Genomic DNA, 27,096 nt, shown 5'->3' with positions numbered 1-27,096 from the left:
GGGAATCAGGCGGCGCCGCGGACAGCCCCGCGGACAGCCGGGCGACGGGCTGCGTCGAAGGCCCCTCCCTGCCTGCCTGCCTGCCCGCCCTTCCCTCGCTCGCTTCCCCCGCTCCCGCCCCTTCGGCCCAGGGTCTCCGTCCTCGTCGGCTCGACCTCCCTGCGGGCTAAAGATGGCGGCCGCGGTCAGAGCCATCGGGAGCTGGGCGCGCTTCGCCGCCGCCGCCAAGTACTGCCCTTCCGGGGGGCGCCTGGCAGGTGAGACCCCCGCGAGCGAGCGAGGGAGGGAAGGAGGCGGAGGCCCAGGCCGGGAAGGGGGGGGGGTCCCGACCCGGGAGGAAGCAGGGCCTCTCTGGCTCCTCCGGGGTCGCCCTCCGCTGGGCCTTGCCCGAAGGGCTCGATCCCTGCCCTCCGAACCCCCCTCCGGTCCAAATCACATGCAGAAAAAGGGAGGGGTTCAGGAAGGTCATCTAGCCCACCCCAGCCAGCCACCCACCCCTTCCCATTTCCCCTCCCTCTCTCCCTCAGGAGGACTTTCGCAGACGAGGTTCCCTGGGGAGGACGTTCCTTTTGGGGAAGGGGCCAGTCACTCTCCACCACGAAGGGGGATGGTGGGAGTTGTAGTCCAGTCGAAGGAGGGTTGCCCAGAGCCCTCAGGTCCTTGGATTGGGGACGGGGGCAGGGGGGGCCTTCCAGTGCCCCTGGATACATAGACTGCCTGTTTGCCCTGGATGGGTGGGTGAGGGGGGGGAAAGAGCCTCCCCCTCTTGCCAGAAGATCAATGAGAGGAGTAGACGACCGGGGGAGGGGATCTGGTCCCGTTTCAGCCTCTGGCTGGGGAGCCAAAGGTTGGGAGTTCGATTCCCCCGCAAGAGCCAGCCCGAGTCACCTTGGGGCAAGCTGCGCAGCCGTCCCGGGGGCCCCCCTAGAAGAAAAGAGGGGTTAACTATCTCTCTGTATTCTATGCCTAGAAAATCATGGAAGGGGTCACCCTAAGTGGGAATTGACTGGACGGCATGCAATTAGTATTAATCTCATTTCAGATTAGGAGCCGTTGCCTTTTTTGATTCATGAGTGGCATGAAGTGGGGAAAAGGGTGAATCCCCCCCCCCCGTGGTTCATCCTCTGTGTAGTATGGATTTCTGTGACTTGAAATGATGGGCGATATTGTGACTCCACTGAATGGAGCTGCCCTTTCTCGGGCTTTGTGTTTTGAACAAGGAAAGAGCCGTGCGAATTCTTGATAGGGTTAATACATTCCAGCCCTGGAGTCTTTAAAGAATTGGAGGGACCTGCTTTTGGGGTTTGCATAAGCACTCGAAGGACGCACCTCTTGTAAGACAACTTGTGTATTAGTAAAGCTTTGTAGGAATAAGAACTTAATGCAGGGTCCTGCTCTGTATTTGACTGGCCCAAACGCCACTGGGTTTCTGCTTTGGTTTTTTTAGGGTCTGGGTTTGCCTTTTGTCATTTGGGAAAAGGAGGCAGAAAAACCCCTGCTGTAGAATTATGTGGCCTGGGGGGGGGGGTCGTGCGTCTGATTGAGGTGATGGTTTTCAAGACCATCCTGTGGGCTCACTGAACTCTGAGACCCACATGAGTAGCAAAGCAGCCAGGGTGGATTTGTTATAGGTTGGATTGATTTAAATCACAATTTCAATTTTTAAAATGAGATACAGTATTTTGATGATTTAAAATTTTTAAAAGTTTTTTTAGAGCATTCTTTTTTTCCACCTGGACAGTGGTTCTGATTCATGAGTCCAGCTTGAAAGCCCGGGCAAGGAGTGAGCAGGAGACAGCCCTTTCTCAAAAAAAGAAAAAGAAAAAAGAAAAGAATAAAGGAGGATGGGCTCAGTTTTTCTTTTGGAGCCACTGTGACAGGGATCCATGGAGGCAGCGCCACTCCCCAAGGGAGGCGAGGCTGCTTTCGGATTCGGGCGGGCAGGCAGGCAAGGAACCCAATCTTGCCTCCCAAGGGTCTGTGGGTTTGGAGCCGAGCGGAATGTAGGTGAAAGGTCCTTTCTGTTCTGACACACGTATACACGCACACACGCACAGGCACGGGGAATGTAGGCCAGAGGGCAAGGCACCGCCTCCTCCTCCACCACCGGGTGCTTTCCCTTGCTGAGCCAAGAGCCGCGGCCTTGGGCCTCTGACGTGGAGCTTCTCTCTGACGGCTCACCTGGGCTTAGGGGGCAAAGGGCTTCTTTTGCTCTGGGCCCGGCTGGAGACCCTCTTGCCCAGAGTCTCCGGCCGCTTTGTGTCTTGGGAACCGAAAGGCGGCATTCTGCTCCCGGGTGTCCGGTGCCTTGCAGCGCCCAGGCTCCTCCTGCAGAGCGGTGGCGCCCTGGGACTAAGAGCCCCGACAGGAGGATGCAGGGGGACCCCTGCCTCTGTGGCCCCCAAAGGGGGGAGGTGGCCCCTTCTTCCCCTGCGTCCTGTGGCTGTGCCGCGTCAAGCTGCCCACCGGGCACAAGGTCTCCCAGGCAGTTGATGGGGTCCTGTTGGTGCAAAACTGGTGTCAAGTTAGCAGAGTCTTGTCCACTCCAGGCAGTCCAAATAGCTCACACACAGCCAGCACCAAAGCCTTATTTACATCATATACAGCAGTTCTAACGGGCAGCACGACAGGATGACGTCCAAGGAAGAGATCCGATACATCTTCAGTACAACTCCATACATACATATATACACATACATATACTTATTAGCATACGGCCAATCACTGCAGGTGTTGCATCATCCATGACTCAGCATTCTGCATGACTCAGCATCTTGCGCATCTGTGCAAACATGGCGGCTAATTAACACAACCCTTGTTCTGTCTCAGGTTTGGAAATTATCTCTTGGACCACAGTGTGATGTGTGCTGTGGATTATGGGTGTTGTAGCGATGTGCCTTGGGTAGCAATGTGCCAAGCAAGGTCCAGGGGTCGCCTCCCTCTTCTTCCTGGCCAGCCGGGTTGTCCTGTCTTGAAGCCCCCTCCCCTCCCCCCTGGGGGCTTCCATGCTCTTTCTTGAGCCAAGGCAACCGAAGGGGTCCTGCCCAAGGCCGCGTGGGGTGGGGCTTTGTTGCATGGCCTTCTTAGAGTTGGCCTCCCCGTGGAACGGATGCTGTCTCGTGGGGCTGCCTGTTCAGAGGGCTGCTCTTCACATACAGGGAGCCGTCCGTCATCCCCTGGGAGGGCTGGGCGGTTTTGGTCTCCGAGCGGCTGAAAGCCCGTCATGCACTCCAGCGCGCAGCCACCTGGCCCTGCACGTGGACACAGTTGAACGGGTGGGGATTTGACAAGTCGACTCCTCTGCAATGTCCATGGATTCAATGGGCCTACTCTCGTTGTGGCTTACTACAGGATTTCAGCCTGTATCTCTGGAGTTCCTGTGTTTCACCTGCGTGTGTGAAAGGGTGGACTCCTTTCCACTGAAGGACCCCGTGTCGGGGACAGACAGCAGGAAGCACTTCTTCCCATGGCATGATTCAAACTGTGCCATTTGCTTCCAGAGGAAGTTGGGGTTTGGAAAGGCTTCCTTGAGGCTCCCTTCTTGACCAGAATCTCTGTCATTCTCCCATGCGGCTCGTTCCAGTGATGGTTTTCGGCCTTTACTGCTAGGGACACCACGAAGCCTATGAAGAACAGGACTGGGAGGGTGGCCGTGTTCTCCTGTCCCACCCGCGTGCTTCCCTTGGGGCATCTGATCCTGGCCCCCGTGGGCACAGAACAGAGAATGGGGCAGGGAGGCCTTGGTCTCATCCAGCACCACTCTTTGTATATCCTTAGATATACAAAGCAGGAGACTCGGAGCGTGCCAGCTGAGGGCTGCGTGTAGCCTGTTGATGAAACACCTTTCGACCGCCTTCTGCTGAGAGCAATTTATTTTATGTATTTTAGCTATATTATTTATGGGCCGCCTTTCTCCCTATAGGTAACCCAAGGTGGCTAATAACTTGAAATTATAAAACAAACGGCAGTTTTAGAAATGCTATAGTATTTTTAAAAAAATCTATGTGAAGATTAAAACAAATGTAAATTTTTAGATTCTGGTGTAGAAATAACTAGCCATGCCCCCCCCCCCCGGGTTGGCCACTGAAAAGCTCTTTCACTTCACTGGGCCTGTTTGAGGCTAGTAACCCTCCAAAAGTGATTTTAATGGCCTTCTGATTTGAAAGCCTGGGCAAGTGCCGCCTTATTGAGTTCCAGGGGAGGGCAGGGGCTTCCCCCCTTCCATGAGAGGATCGTCGTTTGCCTGGGCCCCTCTGACACTCTGTGCTTTGAGTGGCCTGCGTCCCTCTTGCATGAATAAGATTCCTGGGGCCATTCTGGTGCCAACGTGATGTCCCTCACTAAAATATAAAACCGTCCATGCCTGAACTTTCTAGGAACTGTGTGTGTCCCATGAAGAGAGCCTGGCAGGTAGCAGAGGGAGGCGTTGGTTTCATGGGGGCAGCCCAGGCTGTAAACCCAGGATTGAAAGAGGCCCCGAGGTGTCTCCTGGGTGCTCAGTTTCCAAACGTTGGGTCCTTGGGATCCGAAATACTTTTTCCACCCCTGTGTTGATTTCAGCAATCTTTTGTTTTTAGGTTATGCCTGCCGAAGCCTCAGCACTACCTCTCCCCTCAAATGTAAGTGTTAATGCCTGGATGGGATGTGGGTGAACTGCTTTTCAAATTATTATTTTTTCTCCCTGGATGATTAACAAAGTGGGGGACTGTAGCATATTTGGGACACCATAAACCAGTAAAAGAGGAGAGACTATTGGCTGGCAGCAGCCGTCTCTCTTGGGTATCCCCCTTGGAAGTCTGTCCTGTTATCTAGCACATGCCCCCTTCCCCTCCAAGTACTGGAGGCTGGGTGGGGGGTTCTTTCTGGTTGGCTGGGTGGCACTTGCAGAAGGAAGGATGGCAAAGCAGAACAGCCACAAAGATAATGGGCACCTTTCCCAGTCTCCCCCCCCCCCCGTCTCAGAAAAGTGCAGGCGTGACCCTTGTCTGTGTGTGCATTGCAGAAACTGAAGTGGGGAATCCTATTGAAACCTCCCTCTAGTTTCTAGGCTTCTGCTAAGCCAGAGGTGGGCAACCTCAGCAGGACTCTAAGGGCCAGTTTCAGGAGCTATAAACAGTCGGCAGAGAGGCTAATTGGGGTGTTTAATTTTAAAATTGTTTTTTTTAAAGATGTCTGGGTCATTACAATTTTTGTGTGTGTTAGATGAAAAATGGGCTCACTTGAGAAGCCGTCTTTCTCGCACTCTTGAGAGCATTTGGCCCTAACAAAAAAACCTCAAACCAAAAAGCTGTAAAAAAATTGGTGGCATCATATGGGGACCCAGGAGTGATAGAGTATAGTATTTATTTATTTTATTTTATTTATTTATTGGATTTATATACCGCCCCATAGCGCTACAAGCACTCTCTGGGCGGTTTACAATTTTAATTATAAAGGCTACACATTGCCCCCCCAGCAAGCTGGGTACTCATTTTACCGACCTTGGAAGGATGGAAGGCTGAGTCAACCTTGAGCAGGCTACCTGGGATTTGAACCCCAGGTCGTGAGCACAGTTTTAGCTGCAGTACAGCGTTTTAACCACTGCGCCACGAGGCTCTTAATGGCCGGCAGATGGTCTTTGGCTCCTTCTGGGTGTAGGCACGATGGTCTGGTGCGGTCCCAGGGGCAGCTCCGGCATCCTTCAGTCTCGAGAGACCACTCTGATATTAAAATTGCTTACATAATGGCTGATTTAGACAATAATAGTAGGCATCCTTCAGTCTTGAGAGACCATGGGCACGTGCTCTGAATGGAGGTCTTGGAACAGCATCTAGTGTGGCTGAGGAGGCCAATTCGAGAGTGACCATCCCTTCCACACTGAGGACAAATACAATTTCTGTCCCCAGTCCAGCTTCCTGGTTTTGCTGGTTTCGGGACTGCCTCTTGGCCTCGGCCTGCTGGGCGAGGGCCTCCTCTTATTCAAATTGGGAGAGGCCGTGATGCACCGCCTACTTCCAGGCTGAATGCTCAGAGGTCAAGGTTTTCCCATCTGTTGAGGTCCACTCCTAAGAGGCTGCTTAAAAGATAAAAGAGATGCCCCACGCAAGCAGGCTTTGGGAGCAAAATGTGGGGGGGTTTGGAGAGGCTGGGACGATGGGGGCTGAGGCCCACCAGCAGCAATTTGTCCTCTGCTGCCTTAAGCCTTGTTAGGATCTGATCCATGGGAAACCATTACAAATGCATCTCCTGCTTTTTTCCCCCTCCTGCAGCTAGAACGCATGTTAACTATGACATCAAAGGAGATGTTGCTGTTGTGCGTTTTAACTCTCCAAATTCCAAGGTAAGTTTCCCGTTGGCCTGAGTGGCATAAACAGGTGCCGGTGAGAGACGGAGAAGCTGTGCTGGAGCCGAAGGAAGGAAGGAAGGGCCCGGAAGGAGATTCTCTGGCAAAAGGAGCACTTTGGAAAGGGTAGAGTCTTTTTGCAGGGCGAAGGCCGGGAAGGGGTGTCCCAGCTTGCAGTGAAAGCCCCGGTTGTCTAAAAAGAGAAACATCCCATGAAAGAAGGGCAGGGCCTTCGTTCCGCCAGGAGGAGGGGCCCACAGCCGCCACCCCCCCACATGGCAGCGCAGAGGAGTTTACTGTGCCTGCCGACGGCGGTGCTTGGTGACGACAAGCTGCTCCGCAACCGCTGTAACATTTGTGTTTCATTTCGGAAGAACGCCGCTTCCCTGAGCCATTGTCCCTCCTGGAGGCAATTCATTCTGTCTTGGAGCCGGAAAAGGCAGGCGAAGGTGGCCTTGCCAAGCGCGTTCCCCTTGCTGAGCTGGGTTTCAGCCTGCCCGCTGGCTTTATTTTATTTATTTATTTATTTTTCCCAGGTTAATACCCTGAGCAAGCCAATGCAGTCAGAGTTCACTGAAGTGATGAATGAAATCTGGGCCAACGACGCCATTGCCAGTGTTGTCCTTATCTCGGCAAAGCCCGGCTGCTTCATTGCCGGGGCCGACCTCAAGTAAGTTGTCCTGGAGGGGGAGCATAGCATGCTGCTTATAGGCTGCCCCATAGCGCTCAGAGCACTCTTGGGGTGGTTTACGGTTTTATTATCCAAGCTATACATTGCCTGCCCCCCTCCCAGCCCACCCATGGGAGCTGGGTACTCCGTTTACCAACCTCAGAAGGATAGGAGGCTGAGTCAGCCTGGCTACCTGGGATTGAACCTGAAGTCGTGAGCAGAGGTTTGGCTGCAGTGCTGCAGCTTAACCGCTGCGCCACAAGGCTCTTTCTAGGGAGAGTTAGAGGCTTCTGGCAGAAATCTTTGGATGCAGTTTTGTAGAATCTACTTGGGGACAATCTGTTTTTTAAATTACACACGTGTTCCAAATGAAAATGGAGAAACCTCCCCTCCAGCCCCACGAGATGCCCCAAAGTGGATAAATAAATGGGTGCCCCCTTGGACCTCAGATGTCAGTGCTTTAAGGGCTGGACTCTCTGAGCCCTTTGAACTGCAGCTATTCCTCAAGTTTCGTATGCTGGCCCTGAGAGGTTCTGCCTGCCCTGAACGGTCGAGCCATTTACCACAGTATCCTCCCAGGACAATATCAGGGGGTTACAGTAGAGAGATGCTGGGGAAGTGGGGGGTGGGGCTCAAGACAATGTAGAGGAGGGAGCTGGGCTTGACGTGTGGAAGGAGCCCGTAGGGAGTGTGCCGGGTGTCCTCTGCGTGCAAGCCGGAGGAGAACTGCACCAGCTGCAGCAACAGTTTCAGACCGACTGCCACCCCATTTTAATTGGCTTGTGAAGGATGCTGATTTTGCTGAGGATTAGGTAAAGGGCCAGCAAGTTTGGAAAACCCAACAGTGGCCAGAGGATTGGAAAAGATCAGTCTACATCCCAATCCCAAAGAAAGGCAGTGCCAAAGAATGCTCCAACTACCGTACAATTGCACTCATTTCACACACTAGCAAGGTTATGCTCAAAATCCTCCAAGGTAGGCTTCAGCAGTATGTGGACCGAGAACTCCCAGAAGTACAAGCTGGATTCCGAAGAGGCAGAGGCACTCAAGACCAAATTGCTAACTTGCGCTGGATTATGGAGAAAGCCAGAAAAAAGTTCCAGAAAAACATCTACTTCTGCTTCATTATGCAAAAGACTTTGACTGTGTGGACCACAGCAAACTATGGCAAGTCCTAAAAGAAATGGGCGTGCCTGACCACCTTATCCATCTCCTGAGAAACCTATATGTGGGACAGGAAGCAACAGTTAGAACTGGTTATGGAACAACTGATTGGTACAAAATTGGGAAAGGAGTACGACAAGGCTGTATATTGTCCCCCGGCTTATTTAACTTACATGCAGAATACATCATGCGGAAGGCTGGACTGGATGAAACCCAAGCCGGAATTAAGATTGCTGGAAGAAATATCAACAACCTCCAAAGTGCAGATGATACCACTCTGATGGCAGAAAGTGAGGAGGAATTAAAGTACCTTGTAATGAGAGTGAAAGAGGAGAGTGCAAAAACGGTCTAAAACTCAACATCAAAAAAACTAAGATCATGGCCACTGCTCCCATCACCTCCTGGGAAATAGAAGGGGAAGACATGGAGGCAGTGACAGATTTTATTTTCCTGGGCTCCATGATCACTGCAGATGGAGACAGCAGCCACGAAATTAAAAGACGCCTGCTTCTTGGGAGGAAAGCGATGACAAATCTTGACAGCATCTTAAAAAGCCGAGACATCACATTGCCAACAAAAGTCCAAATAGTCAAAGCTATGGTTTTTCCTGTTGTGATGTATGGAAGTGAGAGCTGGACCATAAAGAAAGCAGACCAGCGAAGAATTGATGTCTTTGAATTGTGGTGCTGGAAGAGGCTTTTGAGAATCCCCTGGACTGCAAGGAGAACAAACCTATCCGTTCTGAAGGAAATCAACCCTGAGTGCTCACTTGAAGGACAGATCCTGAAGCTGAGGCTCCAGTACTTTGGCCATCTCATGAGAAGAAAAGAGTCCTTGGAAAAAACCCTGATGTTAGGAAGGTGTGACGGCAAGAGGAGAAGGGGACGACCGAGGATGAGATGGCTGGACAGTGTCATCGAAGCAACCAACATGAATTTGACACAACTCTGGGAGGCAGTGGAAGACAGGAGGGCCTGGCGTGCTCTGGTCTATGGGGTCACGAAGAGTCGGACACAACTAAACGACTAAACACACACACACACAGGTAAAGGGCAAGAGGTCTGCAGGTGAACGCGTTGGCCCCCTGCTTTTTGTGAAAGAAAAATGCCACGCTTCCTGCTTATTCACTGATAGCAGTTGTTTTGTCTTCTGTCATCATCATCATCCTCTTAGAAAATATAGCGCTGGAAGGGACCCTTTGTATCATGTCCAGCCCCCGTCAGGGAGGCCCAGGCAGGGAATTAAACTCCCAGCCTCTGCCTCCACTGCCATATTATATACACCATTGAGCTAGCCAGCAGTTTTATAAGACGTCAGTTATATATTTTAAAATTAAATGTATTATGTTTTCCCTGATGTGTTTCCCTGGTGCTCCATTCTGCAGTCCCACCGTCCTCTCTTTTTGGCCTGTCTTCTTCTTGTAGCATGATCGAGGCCTGCAAATCCAGCCAAGAAATCACGCAGCTTTCTCAGGAAGGGCAGAAGACGATGGACACCTTGGAAAAATCCCCCAAGCCCATTGTGGCTGCCATCAGCGGCTCCTGCCTTGGAGGAGGGCTGGAGGTACGGTGGCGGAGGGAGGGAGGGCAGGAAAAGGGGCCCTCGGTTCGTGTCAGGACATGGAAAGGCCGGCCCTGAGGTCGGGGACATCCGCCCGTCAGAATGCAGGCGGGAGGGAGTGGGTGGCTCTCCGGGGGCTGCTGGGCAGACCTTGGCATCCAGGCCTGCGAGAACGGCAGCCTGGAGGCCCCCCGGTCCTAGCCCTGGGCCGTCTCGCTCAGCTCCTGAAATGGCCTCTCCTGGGGGTCTTCCCATGGTTCTGTTCTGAGTGCAATTCTGGGCTTAGAAAAAGGGGAGAAAGAAGCTCTGTGTCTCTGAATGGTGTTGGTTTCCTCCCCCCCCCTTTTCTTCTTTTTTAAAAACCTCTTGCAGCTGGCCATCGCTTGCCAGTACAGAATCGCCATCAAGGACAAAAAGACCCTCCTGGGCTCACCTGAGGTCTTACTGGGGCTGCTGCCGGGAGCAGGAGGCACTCAGAGGCTGCCCAAGATGGTGAGTTTGGGCGCCTTGGACCCCGCCAGGGTTTGGGTGGGTGGGTGGAGGTCCTGCCTCCCCCCCCGCCGCCTGCCTCTTGTCCCTGATGGGTGAAACGGCCCTTTTCTTCTGCCTCGCCCAGGTGGGCATTCCAGCTGCCTTCGACATGATGCTGACTGGGAGGAACATACGCGCCGACAGAGCCAAGCGGATGGGGCTGGTGGACCAGCTGGTGGATCCACTAGGTTAGCCTCAGAGCGTTCCTCTCCTTCCCCCCCCCCCACGTGTATCCCAGGGGTTCTTCCCTTGTGTGTAATGGCCACGGATTTTGCAATGCTGCTCTTCCTGGAGGACTTTGGTAGCTCATTGAAGGGGTGGCAGGGCGGCTGTCCCATACCCCACTAAGGTGTGCCCCCCCTCCGCCACCCGAGTCCAGAGCATTTATACAGCTAGGAGGCCTGGGAGGGGCCGGACTCTGTTCCCTGCATTTCCTCTGGGAGCTCACGGACACAGGATGGGTTGTGTTCGGGTAGAAATAAGGAGGCGGGCTGCATCCCCCCCCTTTCCTGGCGCCAGCTTCTCACGTTTCCAGGAAGCACCGGTCCTTCGGATGCCCTGACAGTCTTTCCCTTTCCAGGTCCAGGCATCAAGAGCCCGGAAGAGCGGACGCTGGAATACCTGGAGGAGGTGGCCATCACGTTTGCCAGAGGCCTAGCCACCAAGAAGATTTCCCGGAAGAAGGACAAGGGGCTCGTCCAGAGTGAGTGGCGGCCTCTCGCTTGGCTCTGCTTCGGGTCCTGGACGGCAGCAGCGAGCCTCGGACGAGGGCCTCCCGGGGGCGCCGCTCTCGTCTGCAGCCGCTTTGCCTTGTCTTGCAGGAGTGACGGATTTTGCCATGTCTGTTCCCTTCGTGCGTCAGCAAGTCTACAGAATGGTGGAGCGTCGTGTGCAGAAACAGACCAGAGGACTCTACCCGGCTCCCTTGAGCATCATCGAGGTAACGTCTGTGGCTGGGGAGAGCAAAGAAGGGGCAGTGGAGAGAAGGGAGTGGGAGGCCAGGCTACTTTGGAGCCTTGAATGTTGCCAGGATTAGCTCTTAGGCCACATTGGGTCCGAGGAGCCCAACTGGGCTTGTCCAGGATGTTCATTTGGATGCCTCTAAAAGCTGGGAATTTTTCCTAGTTCATCAGGAATCCTCCCTCCGTCTCAGCTGCCTGCCAGTCTCGCTTCCTGCCTCCTTGCTTTTGGGATGTTTCCGTCCCCATCTGGCGCTCATCCCTGCCTCTGCGGACATGAGTTTCTGGCAGGGAATCGGGGGTTCATCTGGATCCACCCCTGCTGAGCCTGAAAGTTGCTTAGAAAAAGGGTGTAGAGAGTGGATAAGAAAAGGCAAGACTAGAAAATTGACAAAATTTGAGGAGACTATCGAACAAAACGGCGTTCTGTGTCTAGTCGTGCTGCCCACATGACAACAGAAACTATCTTCGAACAAAACGCTGGCTCTCTGTGGCTTGGAGACGGGGATGAGCACTGCCGCCTAGAGTCGGACACGACTGGTATAAAAGTCAAGGGGAACCTTTACCTTATCGGACAAAAGAAAAGATCAAGATGTAAGTAAAAGAAAGGGATAAGTTACATTTGATCAAGCAATGATGAAAACCAGGGGCAGGAGGGTTTTGAGAAAGAGATTAAAGGAGAAGATTGGAATAAGATACAATCACCAAGAATAATGAAGAATATGTTTTATAAGGGTAAAAGAAAATTGTTATTAGGTAGCATGGAGATGGTGTTTAACTCCAGTAAAATTGAATATAATAAATAAAAATATACCATCTCAACACTGGAGATGCAAAAAGGAAAAAGGGACCTCTGCTGAGTATGTGGCGGATGTGTGAAATAAGAAAGGAAGAACGGGCACTGCTTTTTAAGGAAACTATAAAAATTATTGGGTACGATATTCAGATATTGCCAAGTATTGCCTTCCTGAATATAATTAAGAATGGTCATTTGTAAAAAGATCAGAAAAAGTTAGTTGCTATAATGGTTACAGTAGCAAGATTAATATTTGCAAAGCATTGGAAAAGCGACAGACAAATTAATCTTGAAGACTGGTACAAAGAAATGTGGAGTTTAGCAATTAACGATAATTTAACATATGAAATGAAAATAAGAGGAACAGTAAAGCCTAATGATTTCAAAGAGGTATGGAATCTATACTTGGAATGTATGGGCTAGCAGGAGAATCAAATGTATTTTTAGAGATGAATGGGGAGAAAAGGGGGGGGTACAGATTTGATATTACAGGAGACCTCGTCCCGAGGGTGAAGGTGGCACGGGTGGGGAAATGTTTATTATGTGTTGTGTGTAGTCACTGCTGAGTTTGTTTTTTAGTTTTGTTTCTGTTATTTGTAATTTTCTTTTTTAAAATAAACCAGTAATAAAAACAGAAAAGAAAGGGTTGCAGGAAATAAGTGGGCCGGTTGTCCTATTTCTGAGGTCGTGAGAACTGTGAGGTCAGGTGGTTGCAAGAACAAAGCTTGATGCGTTGTCACCTGAGTGGAAACTTGGAGGCGGCTTCTAGAGCTCTCCTCTGACATGTGGCCCAAGCCAAGGTCAAGGTTCCCCTCGACATTGAGTCCAGTCGTGCCCGACTCTAGGGCGTGGTGCTCATCTCTGTTTCCAAGCGGTAGAACCAGCGTTTGTCCGTAGACCGTTTCTGTGGTCACGTGGCCAGCGCGACCAGACATGGGACGCCGTTACCTTCTCACCAAGGTGGTCCCTATTTATCTACTCACGTTTTTACATGCTTTTGAATGGCTAGGTTGGCAGGAGCTGCGACAAGCGACGGGAGCTCCCTCCGTCACGTGGATTCGATCTTACAACGTGCCTTGCAGCACAGAGGCTTCTGCGGTTTAACCCGCAGCGCCACCACGTCCCTTCAGGCACAAGCCTGCCTTGATGCAAATGATTGCTTTTGTGTCCCTTGTCTTGATGCAGGTTGTGAAAACCGGCCTAGAGAAAGGCAACGAAGCCGGCTATCTTATAGAATCCCAGGTAAGGATCCTTCGGTCTCCTGCTATGGCGGGCCAGGCGCCCAAGGGGTGACTCCAGAGGTGCCGGGCGAGAAGCAAACCAGAGGTGGCCAAAGGAATTGAAAGGTTCTTTTCCTCTCTGACAAGGGCCAGCGGGATACCTGAAAAGGAATAAACATGGGAGAGAACCGAACCACACGTGCGGTGAATTTGCAAGTGAGGTTTATGGAAAGGAGATAGAAAAAAAAAAAGTCTTGCAAGACTGGAAAGCTAGAGTCTCTCCCGAGGGAATGCAAGCTTCTGAAAGACTACAGAAAGAGCATACATGCTTTGCAGGATCCCTCCCGAAACAAAGCTGGTCATGTTATGGCAGTGAGAGCAGAATGACAAGTCCCATTTTTCCGTAAGGATTCCTGGCCAAGAGTTCTGATGTTGTCACTTGGAGGCATCTGGAGTGTTACCTTGGCTTTGCCTCTGACTGTGGGTTTCCTTTATCCCGTCTTGAGACGCCTCCTGCGGCTGAACAGCAGGAACTCCAAAGACGCCCTGAGCGACTTCTCTGCCTTGCCGGGGGGGGGGGGGAGAGTGACTCTCTGATTTGGATTCCTGCCCTGAGCTGGGGTGGTGGTGGTTTGGACCGGATGGCCTTAGAGGCCCCTTCCAGCTCTGCTGTTTTGTGATTCTGTGTGGTGTGGTTTTACCCCCGGAGTTCATCATCCCTTTACAGGGATAAAGGTTGAGGTGGAAATCAAATAAAAGAAATCAATACATGTTGGTCCAGTGCTTTTCAATCAATTGGGGTTATGCTGCGTGCCCCTGAGGGGAGCTTTCCCCTGCCCTTGATGCTTAAACCCGAGGACCCCCCCCCATTCCAGCCAGAATGTTGATCGCCTCCCCCCGGAAGGCAGGCCGGGGTGCTCCCGCCACAGGTGTGCAAGGCCTAGGGAACCACACTTGATTGAGAAGCCCACACGGCATACCGCAACGGCAAGGCTGAGAGGTTCTTCCGAGGGCTTTTTCTGTGCCGTTGCCCGGAGGAGGCCTGAGGGCCGACGTGCGAAACACCTTTTTGCCAAAACCTTGGTGGTTGATGGAGTTGCTCCTTCTTGATTTAACCCAGCTCGATGCACTTTTTCTGTTTTATTTGTTGACTCATATAGGTGTAAGTTACCGTTACTTTAATTTAAAAAAAAATACCCCAAACCTAGTTCTGATCTTTGTGGCTCATTCCACAATTCCTAGAGAATCCACACATTCATCTGGCAACAAAGGCGCTTTAAAGCTGCAGAGGTTTTTGTTGGCAAAAGTGTGTTTGTGTCATAGCCCGGTTCCGCAGAAGCGTGGACTAACGTAAATAAAGTTTGCTCGCTTGTTCGGGGCCAGAATCTTACGGGTTGCATGCACTGATATAGGTGCAATAGTGCAAACCTCTGGTAGTGGAGGAACCTCTGTTTTTCCTTTGTTGTGCGTGACTGGCATGTCGTGAAGGATACAATGAGCCGCCCACTCACTAGTGGCAATTCATTGCTGAGATTTACATGGATGTAAATAGCCAGTAGGATTCTGGCTGCCCTGTCACGAGACTCTGTGATTTCAAGCGTTCTCAGCTTTAAAAACCCTTTGATCGAGAAATGTCACCGGACGTGATAGGGAGGTTTGGAGAGGCTCATATTGTTTGGTGATGGGCAGAGGTCCCCTCCTGCGAGCCAAGTGGTCTGCAGCCCAGATCTGGTCCCCCCCCCCACTGAGATGCCTCTAAGAAGCAGGTGTTGGGCTTTGGGAGTGTTGCCCAACAGAGTGGGCTTCGCAGTGGTGAGAAATTGGCTGGGACCGGGGGCATACTTTGCTTCTGCCTCTCGTTCAGGCGCCTCCTCTCCGTGAGGTGCTGGGTAGTGTCATAATGTTGAGATGGCATTGCCCCCCCCACTTCATGTTTGATGAGCAGCGGGGGAGGAAGAAGCAACAGAGGCTGGCGTGTGATGAATGAGGATGTGAGTGGCCTGGAACTGAGCAGACCTCAGACAGAAACACGCGCACGCACACACACACACCCGGCCCTGAGCTGGTGTTCTGGTCAAAGACTCTTCCAGGCCTCTCCATTTTCCTCTTGTGTTCAACGTGCACCACAATTTCGCTCCCAGGGTCAGAACTGGGGACTGTGCCTTTTCCTCCTCATCGTCATCTTTTCTCTTGTGCAGAAATTCGGAGAGCTTGGGATGACCTCCGAGTCCAAAGCCCTGATGGGGCTCTACCACGGGCAGGTCCAGTGTAAGAAGAACAAGTTTGGGCAGCCGAAGGAGCCTGTCCGGTAAGTCCCACGGCCACCTTTGTTTCCTGCAACCTGTGGCCTTCGTTGCCCTTAGCTGTTATTTTCTCCCTGTCGGCAGGCGGGCGAGATGCGTGGTCCCTTGCTGAACCCACCTACCTTCTCTTCATACGATGGGAGTTGTATTTTTGTATTCGCAAAGGCTTTCGCGGCTGGGATCTAATGGTTGTTGTGGGTTTTTCGGGCTCTTTGGCCAGGTTTTGAAGGTTGTTCTTCCTAACATTTCGCCAGTCTCTGTGGCCGGCATCTTCAGAGGACAGCACTCTGTGCTCTGGTGCTGTCCTCTGAAGATGCCGGCCACAGAGACTGGCAAAACGTTAGGAAGAACAACCTTCAGAACATGGCCAAAGAGCCCGAAAAACCCACAACAACCAGTTGTATTTTTATTTATTTTATTTATTTATTTAACTTGTATCTCACCCATCTAGACTGCGTCTACTCTGGGCGGCTCACAGCAAAATAGAATAAAAAACAATTTAAAATATCAACACCAATTTTACAGCAATAAGCATATTATTCAAGATGGGAGATAAGAGATAAATCAGGTGGTGCCCCCAGGGAAGGCCTGCCTAAATAGCCAGGTTTTGAGTATGCTTTTGAAAATGCCCAGTGCAGGGGCCAAACGGATCTCAGAAGGGAGGTTATTCCACAAATGGGGAGGCACTGCCGAGAAGGCCTGGTTTCTTGTTTTTTCTTTCCAGGCCTCTCTCAGCATTAGGCTCCTCAACCCCTCCTGGCTAAAACAAGTGATATGAGTAGATCTAGGTGGGAGAAGGCGTTCCGCCAAGTATTGAGGTCGTAAACCGTTTAGGGCTTTATATGTAATCATTAACACTTTGAAATCAACGCGGAAACGGATGGGCAGTCAATGCAAAGCAGCCAGAGTGGGAGAGATAAGCTGATATTTTCTCATTCCACCAAGGAGTCTGGCTGCCGCATTCTGCACCACTTGGAGTTTCCGCATCAACCTCAAAGGCAGCCTCACATAGAGCGCATTACAGTGGTCTAATCTCGAGATTATAAGCGCATGCACCAAGGTGGTGAGCGCCCCAACACCAAGATAGGGATGCAGGTGGGCAATCCTCCAAAGATGGAAATAGGCGGAGCGGACCACTGACGCCACCTGGGTTTCCATGGTAAGCGCTGGAACCAGATGGATCTCCAAGCTGCGAACCTCACTCTTTGCGGTGAGAGTCACCCCCCCCCCCAAAACAGAGGGAGTTTCCCAAACCGTCAGTGGTGGGGCCACCCACCCTCAGGACCTCCATCTTGCCCGGGTTCAGCCTCAGCCCATTTCCCTGGACTGTCGGTGTTTTTCTTAACCCTGGCAGTTCTCTTGCTCACCAACGTGCCGGAGCTGAGAAACAGAACAAAAGGCCTGTGGAAATACACTTTTCTGTGTGTCTGTTTTTTCCTCTTATGCTGGGACTCGGGTTCTTTGGGAGAGTGATGGGTAGGAGGTGAGATGCTGGAGGTTGAGGGGGAACTTCCTCAGATTTTTTTGCCACAAACCTTTTTAAAAAAAAAAACTTCACAGCGAGGGCCGTGGAGGGCAGGCAAGTGGAGTTTCTGCGTGAGTGCTCTCCGGGCAGTGCTTCCTGTCGGGGAGAGAGGGGAGGTGTCTGCGTCCAGGCATCTCCTTGTTTCTGTCCCGTCCCACTTTTCTCCTCTCGTCTCTGTGCAGGAATCTGGCAATTCTGGGGGCGGGCCTGATGGGCGCCGGCATTGCCCAAGTCTCTGTGGACAAGGGGCTCCAGACCATCCTGAAGGACACGACTCTCGAGGGCTTGAGCAGAGGCCAGCAGCAGGTCTACAAGGGGTAAGCGCTCCTGCCGTCTCAAAGGACGGAATTCGAATCACAATCTGAGCCTGACTTCTCTCATGCACTTGCAACACCAGCAGCTGCTTGGGTATGCTCGTGTGCCTCTGAGCATGTGCAAAAGTCCCTTTTCTCAGTGCTGGCCTCCTTTGGGAATTTTAAGGACTTTGAGGTGAACTTTAAGGACTTTGAGGTGCCGTATGGCCACCTCCTTCCAGATCTCCCTCTGAGCAAAAGAGAAAAGAAAGCTGCTGGCAGTCGGCTCCTGTTTGCATGGATGTCTCTGCCCCCCAGAGCAGTGTGGGCTTGTGGCAGTCAAAATGGGCCAAACAGAAATCTGTTGAAGCCGTAAAGCTGAGAGGGAAGTCCGCTTGAACAAAGGAGTCGTAATGTTCCACTTTGATCGGGGCCCGTAATGACCTGCGGGCATACCTCTCCCGGGTGTTTCTTTGGTTTCGCCTGGTTCCCCTGTGGCTTTCGTTCCCCGTCAGCTTTTTGGAGGGTGCCTTTGAGCCCCTGTGTTTGCCTCTGGCATGGCGTTTGGGAGCCAGCCTTGGCAAAAGCAAGTTCCGGCTCTGCGCTGCTGGTGCCCTGTGGCTTTTGTGGGGGCAGAAGGGCTTTGCAATTTGGAAACTGTTTCTCCAAGTTGGCTTCCAAACCTTTGTAATCTTTTCTCAACATGAAAACCGAACATGTAAATGCCAGGCTAAAACAGTCCTGTGTTGTGCGGGGGCCAAGATGAAGGAGAAGCCCAGAAGGTTTGGGGCTGTGGAGGGATCTGTTGCCGGTGCCAAGATGCAGGGCTGTGGGCACACCGGTTGAGCCAGCGGCCTTTCTCCGGCACTTCTCCGGAGCGAGGCCGGCGGCAGATTTCAACCCTGCTGCATCTTTGTTCTCAGCTTGAACGACAAAGTAAAAAAGAAGAACCTCACCTCGTTTGAGCGGGACACGATCCTCAGCAACCTGATGGGGCAGCTGGACTATAAGGGCTTTGAGAAGGCCGACATGGTGATCGAAGCGGTCTTCGAAGACCTCGGCGTCAAGCACAAAGTGCTGAAGGAGGTGGAAGCGGTGAGTGGGGATCGGGACCTGCCAAGTGTGGAATGTTTGGGAGCCAGTTCCCTCACCATTCGAGGAGGAGGAGCAGGAGGAGGAAGAGGAGGAGGAGGAGGAAAACGCCTCTGGTTGCTGCCCTTCCCGCAGGGAGCTTGCCACCCATCAAGCTCCCCGTCAGGTCTGCAGCCAGACGAGGTGGTTCTCCATCTCACCAGCGTGGCAGCTGCTCGTGGAGAAGGGCTGCCACGTAAGGTGGTGATGTTGGACCACCAGGGCGGGCATGCACACCGGGACAGCTGCCTCAGAGCGCGCTTGTTGCCTGCTCCAGGGTAGAGCTCGGGGCTGGGTGGCAGGTGGTGCAGGTTGAACCAGCTCAGCTGAGGGCAGACCCCTCCCTTCCAAAGAGGAAGGCCGTATTCTAAGAGGTTTCAATCTCACGTCGGCAGGTAGCGTGGACGCCCACGGAGGGACTCCCCCCCCGTCTCCTCCCACCTGCTGCAATTGCCGGGGGGGGGTACTGAGAGGCTCTTTCGAGGGGTCCTGGGGCGCTCTGCCGGAATGGAAGCCCCCTCCCTCTTAGTGTGGCAACTACCCCCTCCCCCCACGAGCTGTCCTCCAGGTACTAGTATTCACCTTGGTCTTCTCTCTCCAGGTGGTCCCTCCTCACTGCATCTTTGCCAGCAACACGTCCGCCCTGCCCATTCACCAGATTGCCGCGGTCAGCAAAAGGCCGGAAAAGGTGAGTCCTGGAGGGTGTGTGTATGTCGCCTTCTGTGCAGTTGGAGGCGGGGTGCACGTCTCCGTCCTTGCGTGCCTTGGTGTTCTCAGAAGACCTCCCTTGATCAGTTGGGACCCAGGGGAGGGAGGGAGGGCAGTCGGTCCTGTTTTTCTCTGCGCTCTCTCTTGGATTCTCTCTCTGCCAAGAACTCAGATCCCGCACACATTCCCCGTTGGCTCCCCTTGGACAGTCAGAGGCCTCCCTTTGAGTCTTCCTGCTCTGGGGAGGAAAAGAGAAGCCCCTTTCTCTCACACACAGCAGAGCACTGGCCGGGTCGGCAAGCTCAAGGGGGCCCCTCTGTGGACCTGGGGGGGACTGCCCGAGACTTGAGATCCTGGGGGGGGATGCTCTTTTTTGGGCAGGGAGTAGGCGACCTATTGTGGCCGTGGAAAAGGAGGTGGTTTTCACCCTGGCCAGCGGCTCCTGTTAAGAACTGTGAAGCCAAGGGGGGGGTGGGCAGTGGGACTCTCGAGGCCACATATCGCCCTCGAGGGACACCCCACCCCATCCATCATTGGGTTGTTCCTAGCCCTTCCAAAGGTGTGTCTTGCAGGTGCAGCAGCCCCTGGTCCCCCTCCCTTTCTGAGCCCTCTTCTCCATGTGCAGTGTTTAGAGGTCATGCGAACCCCCCACCACAGTGTGTTAAAGCCAAGGGTCTCCTTCCTCTCCTAGCCGTTTAGTCAGCTGCTGTGCCTGGCACTGATTATTGCAAGCAAAATTGCCATGAGCTTTGATGTCTCCCCCCAACCCTCAGTGTGGGGGCCCTTGGTCCAGCACCCCCCAGGAAGGGCCCTGTCCTCTCCTGCCAGCTCTTGCTACCAACCCGTAGCCATGACAGCAAAAGGTTGCAGAGGGAGCACCTTTCGCATCTGGATCCCAAGCTTAGGAAGCTCCTCTGGAAATCAGCCGAATAAATTCGACTTCAGCTCTTCCTGCTGAGCCTTTGAAACGGACAGACCGGCTGCCTGCGTCCACGTTCACCTACCCTGGTGACGTGCAAGTAGGCTGAGCTACGCCTCCCATCATCCCCTAGCAAGTCCTGGTGGGCGTGATGAGGGTTTTAGTCTTACATATTTGGAGCCGCCCCCCCCCCCGGCGGGGAATGCTGGTCAGCGGCGGTGGCTGCTATGATGATGCTGATGATGATGCCTTCCCCCCCATAGAGGGCGCAAGGCAGCTGAGAGTCGGATGAAACACAGTGCTCACCATTATATATACAAACAGAATATTGACACGCTCAGCAAGAGTAAAAACTAACGTTAAAAACCCTGGAGAAACTCTTTAGAGACCCTTGGAATCCAGAACAATGCAGTGTTATTCCTAAAACCTGCATGTGTCCAAATCAGGGAAGGAAGGAAGGGTTTTTTTTTCTGACCTGGGAAGGACAAGAGGGAGGGGCCTTGGCATCCCACCAAAAAGGTCCCCCCCCCCTCTGATTCCCGGCAGGAATGGGACTGACACACACACACGCACACACACCCCTCCCGCTCACAGTCCTGGGCAGTGGGTGCCTAGGAAGTCAGTCGTTTGGGCTCGGGTGTTGGACCGCCTGGCTTCCGGCTGCTGCTTCCTTCCCTCCTTCCCTCGCTCCCCATGGCAGAGGGGCCTCATCCTGTCCCGCTCCCCTTTGCCCTGCAGGTGATTGGAATGCACTACTTCTCCCCCGTGGACAAGATGCAGCTGCTGGAGATCATCACCACCGACAAAACCTCCCCGGACACGGCCGCGGCAGCCGTAGCGGTCGGCCTCCAGCAAGGGAAGGTCATCATTGTGGTGAAGGTGAGGCGCCCGTTCGTCCCGTTGTCCTCTGGATGGGAGCGGAGCGGGGCCCATGGGCAAAGGCTTGCCTGGAAGGAAGGCCTCCCGTCTCTGCTCCCCCCACACCTTGCGGAAGACCCAGGCCCAGGCATGGGGCAGGCCCCCTGTGTCATCGTCCTCCCCCACCGCCTGCCCTGCGCCATCTGTCCATCCATCCGGCCGCCCACAGCAATGGAGGAGGAAAAAGGCAGCCTGACGGGGCTTTCTTGGTGGTTCCATTTAGCACCACTCCTCCTCCTCCTCCTCCTCCTCCTCCTCTTCCTCTTCCCTTCCCCTTCACAGCTCCATATTCATCCAGGCTGGAAGGTTGATTTCCTCCTCCCCCCCCCCCCAGTTTGTCAGAGAGACTTGGTGGGAATGCCACCGTTAATGCCCGAAATAGCCCCATGGTGGGCGGAGGTTTCTGGACTGGGTTCAGGCCCGCTTGGAAGCCGGCGGCGTTGCTTCTCTTGCCAGGGAAGGGACGGGAGGAAACGTGTCGTCCTTGTGGCTCCTGCTAAGCCCTCGGCGGCCTCTTGTACCAGTGACCACGGGATCTCTGCGGGGTGTGTCTCTGGGGATTGGGACCTGGAGGCACCGTTTTGTGGTGACTTTGGCCCTTCCTAGCGGAGAGAACCCAGGAGGCGGTGTCAGGGCAGTTCTCTTCAGTTCAGTTCTGCCAGACAGTCATGGAATCACAGAACAATGGAGTTGGAAAGGGGGCCTCTGAGGCCATCCAGTCCAACCCTCCCCCCCACTGCTCCCTCAAGGCAGGAACCGAAGTCCAAGCAGATCTGACCGAGGGTGGTCCAGTTTTCTCTTGAAGGCCTCCAGCGCTGGAGGGCTCACCACCTCCCCTTGAGGTCATGGGCTCCGTTATCTTATTGCCCTAACAGTTAGGAAGTTTTTTTCTTGAATCTGGCCTCTTGTAGCCTGAGTCCATTATTGCATGTCCTGCACTCTGGGATGGTTGAGAATAAATCATATATGTGAAACCACCAAAGGAAGTTGCCCAAACTTGGGGGGGGGGGCAGCGGCAGCTTGTATATAGATGGCACCCAACTCTTTTCCATCTAAATAAACCAGTGGAACCGGTTTCCTTTGTAATCTTGTACCCGGTGTCCGCAGCAGACCAGACAGAGGGGCTCCTGGTCAACGGAAAGGCCAGCCAGGCAACAGGGAGTTTGCCCTCCCCCTGACAACCCAGGTGCGCAGCTTAGTTGTGCCCCTATAGATTCAGTCCTGAGGCCTGGACCGCCACATTTTCCCAGTGGCCAGGGACATGTGGGCATAGTTAAAATGAGTGCACCAGCTGCCCCCGTCCCTTGAGAAGTCTCGTCTAGGGTGATGCCTTAATGACATCGCAGTGGGATAGCTGCCCTGCCTTCTGCTGGAGGCGGCGGGGAAGGGAGGGGGCTACCTTTGGGGGAAGTGTTTAGAAGCCTGGAAGTCTTCCGGATGCTGCCTCCGGATGGGTGTCCAGAGCAGCGGGTTAAAAGGAGTGCTGAAGTCCCTTCGCTACAGCGGCTACACTGGTTGCTGATCTGTTTCAGGGCACAATTCAAAGTGCTGGCATTGACCTGCAAAAAAGCCCAAAACAGCTTTGAGGCCAGGAGACCAGCAGGCAGAGAAGACCCTTTTCTTTCCGAGCAGGCTTCTAGTGAGTCACTAAAGGAGTCAGCAAAAGGGGGGGGCTCAGCGGGATATGGGGGACCCCCTGGTCTTTTTCAATATGCTTTTTCATGGTTTCAGACTGTTTTCATCCAATAGTATAACTATGTAGTCAATTGAATTGTTTTTTTTAATATTAGGATTTGTTATGTTTTGAACTGTTTTAACGTTTGTCTTTTCAATATTTTGTCTGCTGCTTTGTGCCATTTACCTGGACGAAAAGCCGGAGAAATGAAGGCATGAATTGGGGGGTGGGGGTGGCCTTTGGCCCGGTGTCCACCTCCCATTAGCAAATTTGTCTCTGTGTTTCCTTCTGACCAGGATGGCCCCGGTTTCTACACCACCCGGTGTCTTGCGCCCATGTTGGTGGAAATCCTCCGCCTTCTCCAGGTGGGTAGCGGCAGGTGGGCACACGGTTTGGCCTGGGGCCCTTCCAGAGTTTGGTCATTGTGCCCCCGAGGAGTGGGGGGAGGGGACCCTTAACTGATGCTTCACCCCTTTGGCCCTTGAGGGCCCAGCTCTGGCGTGCGGTTGCAGCTCCTGCTGCATGGCCGGGTCCCTTTGCTTGGGGCCTCGGTCACTTCCGGCTCCGGTCTTGATTCCACAGAGGGTTGGAAGGGTGGGATCAGGCCTCGGCTCCTGGGTGCCTACCAAGGACAAAATATCTGGTGGTCAGGGTGGAAGAAGGTCCTTCCTGGCTGGCTGGGCAGCCTGTGCTCAAGGTCTCCTCCCCTCGTGGGCCCAGTTCTCTCCTCCTTCCCCCCCCCCCCCGCCGCCTTGAGCCTTTTTACTGCCTCCCAGGGAGCATCGGAGGCCGTTTGAGCTTCTGGCTGCCTCGGCTCTTCCCGCTCACCTGCTGTTCGCCCTGCTCAAGGGCTTTAGTGCTTGAAGGGGGACACGCTCCAGGAAGTGCCGGGGCTGACAGCAGGACAGCTGTCGAAGGGTCCCTCTCTCCACGTTCTCCTCACTGACTCTGTCCCTTTGCAGGAGGGCAACGATCCCAAGAAGGTGGACTCCCTTTCCACGGGTTTTGGCTTCCCTGTCGGGGCAAGCACCCTCGTCGACGAAGTAGGCGTCGATGTGGCCGCGCACGTCGCCGAGGATCTTGGGAAGGCTTTTGGAGAACGGTTTAAAGGAGGGGACGTGGAGCTTTTGAAAGCCATGGTGAACAAAGGCTTCCTGGGTGAGGAAGGGGTCGTCGGCAGCCGCCAGGCCCGGGTGGTCTCTCTCGGGAGCTGGGCCCTGCAGGGAAGCGCCAGCCGCCCACCCTGGGCCAGAGGCCTGCTTTCCTCTTGTTTCTGAAACACACTCGCGGCCAGTGGAGGGGAGGGAGAAAGGTCTGGGTGAGGAAGGGGTGCTGGGCTTTTCACGTCAGCTGACCCAGATCCCACCTTGCAAACTTTAATGTTTCTGAGCTTGCCACGGGATCCTCGGAGCAACAGAAGGGTTTCGCGATGGCCACAGGCTCGAAAAATGGCCCTGCAGAGAAGTAAAAATCTCCGTATGGGAGAAAGGGCCAGCCACCTGCTTTGCGAACCGGATTCAAAGTAAAAGTGGCCCTGGTGGGCAGGAGAGCGCCTCGACCAGAGCAGGGTGGGTGGGGTTTGCCTTTCCCCCATTGTAAGTTTTGAGGCTGCCAAGCTTTTTCCCCGCCAGTTCCCCATTCTGAGCAGATCTACAAATACCACGCCTGCTCTTGCTACGTGGCGTTTCACTGCAGATCCAGCCGTCGGTCAGAGACACTTTGACTCGGATTCTTGGCGTGAGCAAACCACTGGTGGCCTGATAGCCGCCTTCCCACTCCATGGTTCCCTATGTCTAGGAACTGTGTGGGATTTTTCTCGTGCTTTCTGCAGTGAAAGGACGGGATACCTACGGGTAACTGGTTCTATGAATGGTCGTCTGTGAATTCACACTAACCTGCTGTTCTGCGCCTGAATGGACACCCTCAGAATATTCCAGACCCCAGAATGAAAGCGGATCGCCCTGGCCGAACGCCCAGGGCTTGCTCCTTCTGCCGACCGAGGGGGGCCAATGGGCGGCTGGGTGTTGGCCTGATCCCACCTGGGGTCCCACTGTTTGCATGGCGGTGGGCCCAAGACAGCCACCCTGCAGGCAGATTTCATAAGGGATCTTTGGGGGATAGCATTTCGGCTATCCGAAATGCTGAGAGCGCTGTGGTAGGAAACCCTTTGGAAGGGCTTTTTAAAACCAAGGGTCGGGTGGGGTGGATAGGGGATGGGCGGAGAATAGGCCAGGGTTTGCTTGTGAGGAGGAGGTTATCATCCTCTGAAATCAGCTGGGAAGCCAAAGAGTATCCATCGGAGCAGTTTTCAAAGCAGGGAGGCCTCATGATCTGAACCGGTGGGGTTTCCCACTGCAAACCCAGGATGGCCTGGACCCCAGGGAGCAGGGAGGTGAACCATTGACTCGGGAGCGGAAGGAGGGTTCTTGGCCTGTTCCTGTCCCCCACCCGCCGCTCCCTGCCACCCGAGGCAGCCTGCCCTGAGGCTTTGGTCATTCCCTCCCCAGGCAACCACCCCATTTTACCTGCCACGACCCCCCCATCTCCCCCACCCCATCCTTGGTTAACTGGTGTATTTTGTTTTGTTTTTAAAACCCTTCCTTTGCCAGGCCGCAAATCCGGGAAGGGCTTCTACGTCTACCAGGAAGGGGTGAAGGACCGGAGCATCAACAACGGCATGGACGAAATCCTGCAGAAGTTCAAACTGGCGGCCAAGCCGGAGGTGTAAGTCTTGTGTAGAGGGAGGGGTTTCCTGGGCAAGATGGAGAACTCCAGGATGAGGCCCACGAGGCTGGCCTTGCCTTAGTCCCTGAATGTAATGCAGCTGCAGGGACACTTCCGATGGTCCGATCCCGACCACTGGGTCTTCTCTTAAAGGGAAGGGGCGCTTGGGGAGTGTGAATTATAATCCCATGACTCTCCCACAATTTGGGACCTCCTGGCCGCTTTGCCTTCCTGGCCGGAGAGCGTCCTGCCCAGCCAGCCTGCGCCAGCGTCCTAGCAGCTGCGGTGTGTGGTGACCCAGCCAGGGGCAGAGTGACCGCTGAGACGCTGCTTCCCATTTTTCCAGCTCTTCGGACGAGGATATCCAGATGCGGCTGGTGTCGCGGTTTGTGAACGAGGCTGTCCTGACCCTGCAAGAGGGCATCCTCAGTAACCCCGTGGAAGGGGACATCGGAGCCGTATTTGGGCTGGGCTTCCCCCCGTGCTTGGGTGGTGAGTTGTTTGTTTCGTTATGGGTTGGGGTGTGTGTGTGCGCGTTTATGCCTTATCTCCCTCTGCAGTCAGATAAGCAAGAGTTTGGCAGAACTCAAGACACCTCGTTTCTCTTGAACTGGGTGGGGGCGCGAGGCGGGCGGTTTCTCGGTGACCGGAGAGGCTGCCTTCTCCACTTTGCCTCTGATCCCCCTCCTGACGGTGTGTCAGGACGTGGTGGGGAGGGGGGTGCAGAACAATGTTCAGAGGAGCCACCGGGGCGGGGGGGGGAAGGCTCTTTTAGAACCTACACATCACAGAAGGCTCTGGGAGGACGGAAACCTTTGCAAGAGAAGGGGGCGCCTTGGCCATTTTCCAAGGCGCCCCGGCCACTCGGCTGTCTCCGCCGAAGTAAACCCAAGCGGTGCAGTGGTTTGACGCTAGGTGTGCCAGCAGATCAGGGCGGTTGTCTCTCGTCATGGGTACAATAACCTTTGATCATCCTCATCTGAGAACGGCCGAGCTGGAAGGGAGCCGCTGGGCCATGTAGTCTGGGAGGCCCCGAGGGGCGATCGGATGGCCAGGCTCCGGCTCCGCAGCCGGAGACCGAAACCCCCGAGCGCTCCCGCGGTGCGTCGTCCTCCTGCTGTGGGACCCACCGCTCTTGTTTCTTCCCCGCTTCTCTCGCCCGGCAGGCCCCTTCCGGTACGCAGACTTCTACGGGGCCCAGCGGCTGGTGGACCGCATGAGGAAGTACGAGAGTGCTTACGGAAGCCAGTTCACGCCGTGCCCGCTGCTGCTTGACCACGCCAAGAACTCCAGCAAGAAATTCCACAAGTGAACTTATCTGAACCTCCACCAACCGTCCACCGATGGAGAGGAAGAGGGAAACCGGTTCTCCGGCCTGAGGGCGACGGGTCTTGACCCTTATAGTGCCTTAACCCCTCGGCCACTACCTCTCCCAGGCCCCCTCCCCCTCGCCCGGCTGAAGGTTGGCTTCCCCATATCCAAAAAGGGAAGCAAGGGTGGGGTGGGGGGGTTCTCTGCCTCCCAACCCAAGCCTGACCCCCCCCCCGGGAGGCCCAGAGCCAACAGCAGCAGCAACACTGGCGAAAAAGCTGCTGTTTCTGGGTCCAGAGCCCACTCCGCCTTCATCACCGTAGGAAGAGAATTTCTGACAATAAATCCTCGTGCCTGGTTCTGTCAA

General features: G+C 54.1%; 1 protein-coding gene across 1 annotated transcript; it reads left to right on the top strand.

Annotated features, from left to right (window-relative positions):
* The first annotated feature begins 67 nt into the window (after nucleotides 1-67).
* Nucleotides 68-27,096, top strand: LOC110090547 (hydroxyacyl-CoA dehydrogenase trifunctional multienzyme complex subunit alpha). The gene is made up of 20 exons (XM_020814197.3): nucleotides 68-257; nucleotides 4,578-4,619; nucleotides 6,249-6,319; nucleotides 6,859-6,992; nucleotides 9,581-9,719; nucleotides 10,089-10,208; nucleotides 10,333-10,435; nucleotides 10,828-10,950; nucleotides 11,069-11,187; nucleotides 13,188-13,244; nucleotides 15,421-15,530; nucleotides 17,233-17,367; nucleotides 18,267-18,438; nucleotides 19,076-19,162; nucleotides 20,840-20,980; nucleotides 22,991-23,059; nucleotides 23,657-23,852; nucleotides 25,304-25,418; nucleotides 25,765-25,910; nucleotides 26,585-27,096. The coding sequence occupies exons 1-20, from the start codon at nucleotides 173-175 to the stop codon at nucleotides 26,728-26,730; spliced, it is 2,310 nt and encodes a 769-aa protein (XP_020669856.3). The 5' UTR covers nucleotides 68-172; the 3' UTR covers nucleotides 26,731-27,096.

The sequence above is a fragment of the Pogona vitticeps genome, chromosome 1 (assembly GCF_051106095.1).
Source record: "Pogona vitticeps strain Pit_001003342236 chromosome 1, PviZW2.1, whole genome shotgun sequence".
In the NCBI taxonomy this organism is placed as follows: Eukaryota; Metazoa; Chordata; class Lepidosauria; order Squamata; family Agamidae; genus Pogona; species Pogona vitticeps.
This window is presented reverse-complemented; position numbering and strand designations above follow the sequence as displayed.

Excerpts from the sequence above, each read along its gene's own strand:
- LOC110090547 (XM_020814197.3), top strand. The coding sequence starts at position 173 with ATGGCGGCCGCGGTCAGAGCCATCGGGAGCTGGGCGCGCTTCGCCGCC. Across the intron at positions 10,209-10,332 it reads CTCAGAGGCTGCCCAAGATG|GTGGGCATTCCAGCTGCCTT; the intron begins GTGAGTTTGGGC and ends TGCCTCGCCCAG. Across the intron at positions 20,981-22,990 it reads AGGTCATCATTGTGGTGAAG|GATGGCCCCGGTTTCTACAC; the intron begins GTGAGGCGCCCG and ends CCTTCTGACCAG.